Source organism: Cololabis saira, chromosome 4 (assembly GCF_033807715.1).
Source record: "Cololabis saira isolate AMF1-May2022 chromosome 4, fColSai1.1, whole genome shotgun sequence".
Lineage (NCBI taxonomy): Eukaryota > Metazoa > Chordata > Actinopteri > Beloniformes > Belonidae > Cololabis > Cololabis saira.
Window position 1 is genome coordinate 46,897,365 of NC_084590.1, and position 12,056 is coordinate 46,909,420.

General features: G+C 46.7%; 1 protein-coding gene across 1 annotated transcript; it reads right to left on the bottom strand.

The window, feature by feature from the left end:
* Positions 1-1,358: 1,358 nt before the first annotated feature.
* LOC133442469 (P2Y purinoceptor 14) lies at positions 1,359-6,767 on the bottom strand. The gene is made up of 3 exons (XM_061720472.1): positions 6,639-6,767; positions 6,281-6,546; positions 1,359-2,506 (listed from the first exon to the last, which is right to left on the bottom strand). The coding sequence occupies exons 1-3, from the start codon at positions 6,723-6,725 to the stop codon at positions 1,717-1,719; spliced, it is 1,143 nt and encodes a 380-aa protein (XP_061576456.1). The 5' UTR covers positions 6,726-6,767; the 3' UTR covers positions 1,359-1,716.
* Positions 6,768-12,056: the final 5,289 nt, after the last annotated feature.

A 12,056-nucleotide genomic window follows, 5' to 3' on the forward strand; every position in this document is an offset into this window, starting at 1 on the left:
GTGAAAGCAGCGCAGAAGATCATCGGCTGCCCCCTCCCCCCCCTGACGGACATTTACACCTCCCGCTGCCTCAGCAGGGCCACTAACATCATTAAAGACAGCTCCCAAGCCCCCGGCTCTGACCTGTTTGACCTGCTGCCTTCAGGAAGACGCTACAGAGTCATCAGGTCAAAAACAAACAGACTCAAAAACAGTTTTTTTCCCCAAAGCCATAATCACCCTGAACAACATGTGAATTATCTTCGTTACTGTTTTTTTTAACTGTGCAATACTTCTCCCAGACTCTGTGCAATATTCCTACATGTGTATATACTATCATCTGTAAAAACCTATTCAAATGCACCGTAACCTTTTTTATATTTTTTATATTATTTATATTTCTTATATTTCTTATTGTTTGCACTACTGTTATTTGTCTTGCACTGGAGAGGTGATGCTGCTTCAAATCTCACTGTACCCAGGTACACTGACAATAAAGTATTCTGATTCTGATTCTGATTCCGATCTAGTGACATCTGGTCACATCTGGTCACGTTTGGTCACATCTGGTCATGTTTGGTCATGCTTGGTCACATCTGGTCATATCTGGTCACAACTGGTCATGTTTGGTCACATCTGGTCACATCTGGTCATGTTTGGTCACATCTGGTCACATCTAACATTGTGACCATTTGGTGCAGAGACAACAACCTCCTGCTGAATGTCAGCAAAACAAAGGAGATTGTGGTTGACTTCCGGAGAGGCCACACTGAACTCCCACCACTGACCATCGATGGTGCTGCTGTGGAGCAGGTGAGCGGAACCAAATTCCTGGGGGTGCACATCAGTGAGGACCTCTCCTGGGCCACTAACTCTGTATCACTGGCAAAGAAAGCCCAGCGGCGCCTCTACTTCCTCCGCAAGCTCAAGAGAGCAAGAGCTCCCACACCCATCCTGAAGACTTTCTTCCATGGCACCATTGAAAGCATCCTGTCCAGCTGCATCACTGTGTGGGGCGGTAGCTGCACCGAATACAGCAGGAAAGCACTGCAACGCATAGTGAAAACAGCTGGTAAGATCATAGGTGCCCCACTCCCTTCCTTGAAAGACATTTACACCACCCGCCTCACCCGAAAAGCTATCTCGATTGCGAGCGACACCAGCCACCCCGCACACAGTCTGTTTAGCGTCCTACCCTCAGGTAGAAGGTACAGGAGCCTCCGCTGCCGCACTGCCAGACTCAGAAATAGCTTCACACACCAAGCGGGCAGGAAGCTAAATTCTCTCCCCTCACTCCCCCCAGCCAGATCCTCCAGACTGACAGGGAACTGAACTGAACTGAAATCCCCCCAAGCCCCGCACCCCCGCATTAAGAATGTCTGAATATCTGTCGTGTCACATCTGTTCACATCTGGCTACATATTGTCAAGGTTCAAAGGTTTTCAGCTCTTAGATGAAAACCTTCTGAAGATGATTTCCTGGGATTTCCCTGCAGACTCCCGGTGAGCAGAGAAGTGGTTTTGGATCAGCTGGTGAGTCAGATGTATTTAAAGTTACTTCATAAACGTTTGACGTCCCTCAGACTTCTGCAGTATGATTTACCACCACTTGGGGTCGCTAAAGTGTAAAGAAAAAAAAGACCAAACAGTCCAAGAGTCTCTTACGAGCCTGAACCAAGTGAGAATCCTGCAGGTCCTCTATTGACCACTAGGGTCCGGATAGAGACCTGCAGGTCATTTAGTGACCACCAGGGTCTGGATCCAGACCTGCAGAAAGCTTTGGGGGCATCTGGGGGGTCTCTCCGGTCCTGTAGCTCCGTACAACCATCGGGGTGGGGGCTGCAGAGGACAGGCGGTTCTTGAGTGATCTGAAGGAGGACAGCCGCCAGTCGCTGGACCTCCTCATCGTGGTACCGGCCGGCGTGGGGATCTGCGTAGTACTGCAGACCCTCCTCAGACCCATCTGGGCCCGGAAGGCCCGGCAGAAGATGAAGTAGATGAGGGGGTCCAGGCAGACGTTGAGGGCCGACAGCACCACGGTTACCTCCTTTAGGTAGAAGAAGCCCCGGCCCCAGGAGCTCAGGCGGGTTCTGGCGAAGGCGTACGGGAGTCGGACCAGGTGGTAGGGCACGAAGCACACGCAGAAGACCAGGACCAGGACCAGCATCTTCCTCCGGGACTTGATGAGCATCCTGGAGCCAGACGAGGCCAGCTGCTTCTGCTGCGCTAGCCGGCGGGAGGTGCTATGGTAGAAGAAGACCAGGGAGACCAGGACCAGCAGGAAGATGGCCCCGGAGAAGCAGTGGACGACCTTGTAGAACAGGTTCTGCTCCGGGCTCTGGAGATCCTCACAGGCCACCTGTCCTGTGGCGTTGGCCGGAGTCTGGCCATCCTGCTTCAGGACCGACAGCAGGATGTAGGAGCCGGTCAAAGTCAGGAGGAATCCCCAGGTGACCGTGGCGATGATGCGAGCAGCTCGCACCCTTTGCAGGACGTGAGTTCCCAGAGGACGGACGATCTTCAGATACCTGGAGACACAAAGGAGGCGTCAGGACGGAAACTCAGTTTCTAATGAAACTATAACGTCTGCTGTTGACTCCTTATAACGGCCAAGAAGTTCCAGAAGTCAGATTTAGTTTAGTGGACTTCATTCAAGCTTCCATGTTCTTTTTAGACGGAGGAGGGTTTCTCCTGGAAACCCAGCAGTTGTTCGGTCTTCTTCTAATTGGACTTAAATGTCCAACATGAGGCCTGAAGATTCCGGGTTTATTTCTAACATGACGTTGACCATTGCTGATGTCTTTGCCTCTTGGCATTATGTTCTCACACACCTGGAGGCTCAAAACCGAACCTCATTTCATCACACAAATAACAACAACAATCTTGTGTCTTTACTAGGCGTTTAAGAACAAATACAGAAGAAAAAGTGGAGGAAAAAGTGGAGTAAAAAGGTCTGAGACGGTTTGTAGTTGAACTACAGTCAGTCAGCACAAGACGAGCAGAAACACAGGCGACACAATCGACACAGGCGACAGAGGCGACACAAGCGACACAGGTGAGACAAGCGACACAAGCAACACAGGCGACAAAAGGCGACAGGCGACACCGGCGACACAAGTGACACAAGCAACATCGGCGATACAGGTGAAACAGGTGAAACAGGTGAAACAGGCGATACAGGCGACACGAGCGACACAGGCGACACAAGCGACAGAAGAAAACCCAGGCGACACAGCGACACAAGTGACACAGGCGACACATGCAACAAAGGTGAAAATGGTGATACAGGCGACACGAGCGATACAGGCGACAGGCTACACCAGTGACACAAGTGACACAAGCGACACATGTTACATAAACGACACAGGCGACCCAAGCAACACAGGCTACACAGGGGACACAAGCAACACAGGTGACACAAGCGACACAAGCGACACATGGCGACACAGGCGATGAAGGCGACACATGGGGACACAGGCGATACAAGCGACACAGGCAATACAAGCGACACAGGCGATACAAGCAACACATGGGGACACAGGCGACACATGGGGACACTGGCAATACAAGCAAAACAGGTAACACAGGCGCAACAGGCGACACGGGCGACATAAGCAACACAGGCAATTGTTGTTGTTATTTGATGGAGCAACAGTATGACGATAAATTGGTTCCTAGGATTCATAAATATTCCTTTCCTCAGACATGATGCAACAGTCAGCTGTGGGGACGCAGGGAGGCGGCTTGTGGTCCAGATGCTGACTCGCTTCTCGTGCATCGCATGCAGAAGACTCTGCACATCTGCTGCTCCGGCAGGAAGCAGCTCTGTAGTAACACTCTGACCTCGACCAGCTGAACCATACTTGGTTTCCTTTTAAAGACTGAACCACATTCTTACAAAGTAAGTTAATGCAATTGACCGCCGGGGACTTTGATCGTGGGACCAAGTCACCGAGCCAGTTCCGAGAAAGACGCGTAACACATCCCACAACACGCAAAGCAGTTAGGTGGTGTGACTTCACACACTGAGGTAAACGGCTGATAAATTCAGTCCAGTTTTATTTACATAGCGTCTATTACAACACACGTTGTCTCCAGGATCCTTCCAGAGACCAGAACAGGACCCCTGGTCAACTATTACTTATTGGAGAAACCAGGAGTTTGGACATTCAGGACGTTACGCATCAGTACCAGAACTTTTAACTTGATCCTGAGTTTCACAGGAAGCTAATGGAGGGAGGCTAATCTAGTCTAGAAGATACAAATGCATGAACTAGTGTTTCAGCATCACTATGGGAGAGGAGGTTCCTGATCTTTGATATTACGGAGATGGAGAAACGCAGTTTTACAAACCTGATTGATCTGCTGTTTAAACCACAAATCCTGATCAAAACAACACCAAGGTTCCTCACAGTTGTACTGGAAGCCATCGCAACACCATCTAATCCCTTCCTGAGGTGCTTGGAAGTAAAAAGTTAGTGAACCTCCAGTCCTTGATGTCCCTAAGACATGCCTGAAGTTTAGCCAACGGTTCCGTTTCATCTTCATAGACAAATAGAGCTGCGTATCGTCAGCATAGCAATGAACATTGATGCCTTGATTCGGGATAATACTTCCCAAGGGCTGCATGTAGAAACTCAACAAGATTGGCCCTAGCACTGAACCCTGAGGGACACCATAACAGACCCTAGAACTGAACCCTGCTGGACACCATAGCAGACCCTAGCACTGAACACTGCGGGACACCATAGCAGACCCTAGCACTGAACACTGCGGGACACCATAGCAGACCCTCGACTGTTCTGAAAAAACCTTCTGTACATGAACACAAGGTATACACACACAGTCCCTTTAACCCCAACAACATGCTCTAACCTGCAGTAAGATGTTGATCTACAGGGTCAACAGCAGCACTGAGGTCCAGCAGAACCAGTATGGACACTAATCCCTTACCTGAGGTCCAGCAGAACCAGTATGGACACTAATCCCTTACCTGAGGTCCAGTAGAACCAGTATGGACACTAATCCCTTACCTGAGGTCCAGTAGAACCAGTATGGACACTAATCCCTTACCTGAGGTCCAGCAGAACCAGTATGGACACTAATCCCTTACCTGAGGTCCAGTAGAACCAGTATGGACACTAATCCCTTGTCTGAGGCCATAAGAGGGTGATTCGTGACTCGAACCAGCGCTTATGTCTTATATTGTCAGATAAATGAACAAAAACAGTCTTAAAACTAATACTGGTCATGAACATGTTGACATTTGACCAGAAAAGCTGAAGAGAAATTAACTACATCTGACTCACTAGAACAACAGGAAGTATGGAAGAATGAAGTTCCTCTACCGACTACAAGGGTTTGGATCCAGACCTGCGGTTCCTCTACAGACTACTAGGGTCCAGGGGCCTCATTTATAAAAGAGTGTGTAGGATTCATACTAAAAGTGCACGTAAACCCAAAAGCCGAATATGGCGGACGCAAAAGAAAATCTGTATTTATAAAACCGTGTGCACGCACACTTGCACGCAATGTTCACTTTATAAATCATAGTCCAGCTGGAAGGTTGTGCAGGTGAATTTGCCTCATATCCCGCCCTCTACACGCCCACTTCATACCATAAATGGGCAATGCAAAGTAGTTCATGACTGTATTTGCATATAAATGAGCCTGCTGAGCATGCGCAGCGGCTTCCTGCAGCCTGTTTCTGCTGCGCGTCAGGATGAATGAGACGTGTCGAGCCACCGTGCCACTAAATTTCACGGAGACTGAGATAGAGATGTTGTGGATGAGGTGGAGGCAGGAAAACCACATTATTTGGTGGTCACAGTAAAAGTATAAATAGTATATAAATAGTATAAAATAAAGCGAGTGAGTGGCAGCACGTCGTTGCTGCGCTAAACGCCGTGAGTGCCACGGACAGATGGTGCAGAAAAAAAAAGAAGTGGTGTGATTTGAAGGTGGAGGCCAAGAGGTACGGAGCCCCTAAAGGAACACAGATTTTTTTTATATATATAATGAGTTTTACGTGCACGCGTGAAACCTTTAAGGCTGATTTATGGTTCTGCGTTACACCAACGCAGAGGCTACGGCGTAGGTGCGCGTCGCCGCGTATCCTTATACCCTTATAAAGCGAGCTTTATAAATGAGGCCCCAGATCCGGACCTGCGGTTCCTCTACAGAATACTAGGGTCCGGATCCGGACCTGCAATTCCTCTACCACCTACTAGGGTCCGGATCTGGACCTGCGGTTCCTCTACAGACTACTAGAGTCCGGATCCGGACCTCCAACGGGGCCGTACCTGTTAGCGGCGATGTAGCCCATGAACATGATGCTGGCGTACATGTTGAGGTAGAAGGCTGCGGCGGCGAAGTTGCAGTGGGCCTGCAGAAGGAACCGGGTCGAGCCGTCAGCCAGCATGGCGATGCGGACCGGGAGGCAGAGGCTGACCAGGAAGTCGGCCACCACCAGGTTCTTCAGGTAGACAGTGACGCTGCTGCCGCTGGGCTGCGTCTGCACGCCGCAGAAGTAAACCTTCAGCGTGAAGCCGTTGAGGAACAAGCCCACCTGAGGACGGCAGCCGTCAGTCAGACCGCTTCAGGAACCAGGAACCCAGGAGGTCCGAGACTCACCACGAACCCACGAGGTCCGAGACTCACCACGAACATCAGGCTGTAGACAGACGCGAAAACGATGCGCGTCGGCATGTCGGCCGGGCTGAAGGAGGAGAGGTTGCTGGAGTTCATCTTATCACCGGTCCGTGGAGAAGGTCACGTCTCTGCGGAGGAACAAAGGAACGCCGTCAGAGCCTGAGGCCCAGCAGAGGACCCCGGACCCTGGAGAATCCCGGACCCTGGAGGACCCCGGATCCTAGGGGACCCGGACCCCCGAGGGCCAAGGAACCTAGAGGACCCTGGAGGACCCCAGACCCCAGAGGACCCTGGACCCTAGAGGACTGAGGACCCCAGAGGACCCTGGAGGACCCCGGACCCCAGAGGACCCTGGAGGACCCTGAACCCTGGAGGACCCCGGACCCTGGAAGACCCTGGACCTTGGAGGACTGAGGACCCCGGAGGACCCCGGTTACTCGTAGTGCTGGAAGGGCACTATGGTACTGGAGAAGTCCGGAACACGTTTACATTTCAAAACAAAATTACATTTTTAGAAAACAATTGTACAAGTATTTCTTAAAAATGTAAATTTGTTTCCTAAAAATGTTTGTTTGTTTTATTTAGGATCCCCATTAGCATTAGCAACAGCTTTAGCTATTCTTCCTGGGGTCCGACATACATACAACACACAAATTAACACTTAATAGATTAGATTAGATTAGATTATTCTTTATTTCATGGGGAAACTCACTTTGTTCAGCAGCAGTCAACATACAATACATAACAGATATACATTATACATGACAAACAAAAAACAATAATAGACACAACTCCCTTAGTCACAAACAACACAGAGGAGAACTAAATAAATCAAAATCAAATAAAACACCTTCATAAACAATACCTGCTTGAAATGACCTTATCTTAGAATTTTTGACCACTTTTCACCTTTATTGTGATAGGGTTTACACCACCTGTAATTCTATTCAAACTTAATTCTGTTCCTTCCAAATGTCAAATCATAATTCATTAAATTTTAAAAGATATTGTTTCAACTGAATTTTAAACCAATCTGGATGAGAAATATGAACTGGTATAGAGTTCCAGCCAACCATGGCTCTGTAAAAAAAAAAGTTCCCTGTATCCCTGTATCTCTATATCCGTATATGTAAATGTATAACATGTAAATTTGTTTCCTTCTTCAGCAACTTCTACTTCTATCCTATTCTATGGCAGTCTGCTGGTTTGAGGGGTGGGGGGTGGGGTACTCCCTGAACAGGACCGTAGTGTTTTTATGAAACCTACACATGTGTGTTAAAGCAGTGAAACATCTAAAACATGCAGGACACCAGCCCTCGAGGACCAGGATTGCCCACCCCTGGCTTAGATCCACCCCTGAGGTTGCCACAGCGACTGCAAGGCTTCGTCACTTTGACCACAGGGTCCAGGAAGTCCTTGGGTTGGACACCAGACAACCAATCAAACGGTGCGTCCGAAATGCCATACTAAACAGTATATACTCAAAAAGTATACTTAAGTTCGGCACACTTTTGAGTAAATATCAGTAGTATTTATGCATTAATTGGGACGTACTACTCAGAGCCACATGGCACTTCCTGCCGTTGGGAGGGGGAGTTGTTACCATGGTAACAACTCCTGTCACAGCAGCAGTAGCAGTACCGCTCTGCTCTTTCCCATTTATCCTGGCCCAAACAAGATGAAATTATATAATATTATTATATACGAATATTATAATATTCATATTATATAATAATATTATTATACTTAATATTATACTTATGACATATACATATCTGTGCAGCACTTAGCAACCAAACCGCTGCATTGCATTGTGGGAAGTTTCTGCTTAGCTAGTGTCCATCAATCCACACTAATACATTTCTCCAGACTGAGTATGGATAGCGCATACTATTGTGTACGTAATAATGTTTCGGACGCACTAAAAAAATCTCACATACTGTTTTTGCAAACTTATTAGGGTGGAAGTATGCAATTTTGGACACAGCAAAATGTCTTCCTGCTTGGGGCAGTTGGCTCCTACCCAGAGTTCCCGGCTGCCTGAGGCCCTACCCGGGCCTGAAGGAGACTAGGAAGCCCTGCTGTGGCTACCTCTCTCTCTGGACACGGAAGTGAAATGCCAGCCAGCCCTCCGGCGACGGACAAACGGCTGTCTTTGCTTGGAGTTTTGCATAAACAAATAAACAAGTATTATTTAACTTCCTGTTTTGGCTTTTACAGCAACAAAAACAACTGGGATTCAGGTTGTAAAAATGATGTTTTATGGGATGGTGCAAAGATGGTAATATCAGATGACATTTATTATTTATATTACATATTTATTATACATTATATTTATTCCATGTTCCATAAAATGAATACGGGATATTCTGGGGAGACGGGACCATGGTGTCCAGTAGATGTAGAGGAGATGGATGGATGGATGGATGGATGGATGGATGGATGGATGGATGGATGGAGTAATGATGGATGGTTGGAAACAGCTATCGTTTACAGCCGTTAAGGTTTTTCAGACTTTTTCAATGTTAATTAATGTTAATTTATTTAATCGTTATGATTCTATGTGACTCTTCCTTCAGTTTCCACGTGCACCTGTCCAGATACACCTGTCCAGATCCACCTGTCCAGGTGCACCTGTCCAGATCCACCTGTCCATATCCACCTGTCCAGATACACCTGTCCAGATCCACCTGTCCAGATACACCTGTCCAGATACACCTGTCCAGATACACCTGTCCAGATCCACCTGTCCAGATACACCTGTCCAGATACACCTGTCCAGATACACCTGTCCAGATACACCTGTCCAGGTGCACCTGTCCAGATACACCTGTCCAGATACACCTGTCCAGATACACCTGTCCAGATACACCTGTCCATATCCACCTGTCCAGATCCACCTGTCCAGATCCACCTGTCCAGATACACCTGTCCAGATACACCTGTCCAGATACACCTGTCCAGGTGCACCTGTCCAGATACACCTGTCCAGATACACCTGTCCAGATACACCTGTCCAGATCTACCTGTCCACATATATCCGTCCAGATCCACCTGTACAGATACACCTGTCCAGATCCACCTGTCCAGATCCACCTGTCCAGGTGCACCTGTCCAGATCCACCTGTCCAGATGCACCTGTCCAGATCCACCTGTCCAGATCCACCTGTCCAGATACACCTGTCCAGGTGCACCTGTCCAGATCCACCTGTCCAGATACACCTGTCCAGGTGCACCTGTCCAGATCCACCTGTCCAGGTGCACCTGTCCAGATCCACCTGTCCAGATCCACCTGTCCAGATCCACCTGTCCAGGTGCACCTGTCCAGATCCACCTGTCCAGATACACCTGTCTAGGTCCACCTGTCCAGATACACCTGTCCAGATACACCTGTCCAGGTGCACCTGTCCAGATCCACCTGTCCAGATCCACCTGTCCAGATACACCTGTCCAGATACACCTGTCCACATCTATCCGTCCAGATCCACCTGTCCAGATACACCTGTCCAGGTGCACCTGTCCAGATACACCTGTCCAGGTGCACCTGTCCAGATACACCTGTCCAGATCCACCTGTCCACATCTATCCGTCCAGATACACCTGTCCAGATAGTGATAAAAACGTGTGATTAGTTTGTTGAACTCTGTTCAAATGTGCACGTTTCCTTCTTCGATAGGAGGATGCTGGTTTTTATCAGTCTGCAACATTCCGCTGCTGCAGAATCTGGTCTCGGTTACTAGACTCTGCTGCACTCTGCTGTTAATCTTAAGATCTGTTTATCTGATCTGTTGACATCCTGAGCAGAACCACAGTGAAAACAACCTGATGCTTCTCTGAGAATCATGACTCCAAAACCCAGAGAAGCATCTGCACCACTGGGTCAATTCAGGGTCACCGGGATCCAGCTGGGAGACGCCGAGCCACCATGAACCCGACCAGAACCCATCCAGATCTGCTGAGAGAGTTCCATCCCTCTCTCCATCCCTCCATCCATCCACCTGTCAATCTGCCTGTCTGTCCGTCGTCGGGGGAAAAAGCCATTAAGGACAAAAGCCATTGAAAATGAATGCATCTTAGTATAATGCAAGTATATTACCATATATGTGTACTATTGAGCATTAACATGTGTTTCAGAGAGCAGGAGATATGATGACTAGTTGCCTATAAGTATTGTAATGGTGCAAAAAGTCAAACTTCAGAGGCATGTTATCATCAAGGATGTAAGAACAAAACTGGACAAGAACATCTGAAACAACCACAACCAAATTCACTCTATCCGGATGGAGCAATTTAACTGGATAGTTTTTTTTTAAAGACCAAAACAAAATAGAGTAACAAGGCTGTTTTTAAAATGTAAGGAGTAAAAAGTACAGATAATTGTGTGAAAATGTAAGGAGTAAAATTAAAAAGTCGTCTGAAAAATAATTACTCCAGTGAAGTATAGATAACCAAAATTTCTACTTAAGTAAGGTTACTTGACACCTCTGAATACCAGAGCATCTATTCTTTTATTCATCTATTATTTTATATTCATTTTTAAAGCCGCTAAGCTGCAGCAACATTTTTTATTTATATTAAAGTGGGTTCATTTTTATTTTACTTTTACACAAACATAGACTTAAATAATCCTACAATTCACAGTTTAATTTATTTCAAAGTACGCCTAAAAGTGCCCAGCTGTTGTCATATTTAGTGGTTGTAACAGCTAAAATAAATAAAAGATGACAACTTTTAAAATCTGTTCTTTTTTGCAGCTCCCGACAATTTTGTTTTTGTAGAATCTGGGGCGAAACGGCTCTTTTGATAAAGGTTGCAGACCGCTGGGTTAGACAGTCAGATCTGGTCCAGAAGCCAGAAGGTTGTACAGTTTTACTCTTTAAACAAACAGGGAAAGAGAGTCGCCATAGCAACGTGGATGTAATTTTTTTTTTTTGATCGTATTATGTCATTTAAAACGCTTGAAAGATTTATTCATAAAAATATCTCAGCATCTATTCTTAATAATAATAGATGAATAAATCTATTATTTTATGTTTATTTTTAAAGCTGCAGCAAATTTTTTTTTTTTAATTTATATTAAAGTTGGGGTAGTTTCTATTTTACTTTTACAGAAATATAGACTTAAATAGGCCTATAGTTCACAGTTTAATTTATTTCAAAGTACGCACAACAAATGCACTTCTGTTGTTATATTTAGTGGTTGTAAGAGCTAAAATAAATAAAAGATGACATTTTTAAAATCTCAGTTATGTTTTGCGGCTCCCAATTTTTTTTTTTTTTTTTTTTATAGAAGTGGGGGCAAAATGGCTCTTGTGATAATAAAGGTTGCAGACCCCTGGTCTAGACATTCAGTCCATAAAAGTTGGACAGAATGAGCCCGACAGACTCTTCCTCCCGTTGCCCGGAGCAACGGACCCAGCTAAGGGT

Excerpts from the sequence above, each read along its gene's own strand:
- LOC133442469 (XM_061720472.1), bottom strand. The coding sequence starts at position 6,725 with ATGAACTCCAGCAACCTCTCCTCCTTCAGCCCGGCCGACATGCCGACG. Across the intron at positions 6,547-6,638 it reads TCTACAGCCTGATGTTCGTG|GTGGGCTTGTTCCTCAACGG; the intron begins GTGAGTCTCGGA and ends TGCCGTCCTCAG. Across the intron at positions 2,507-6,280 it reads GGCTACATCGCCGCTAACAG|GTATCTGAAGATCGTCCGTC; the intron begins GTACGGCCCCGT and ends TTGTGTCTCCAG.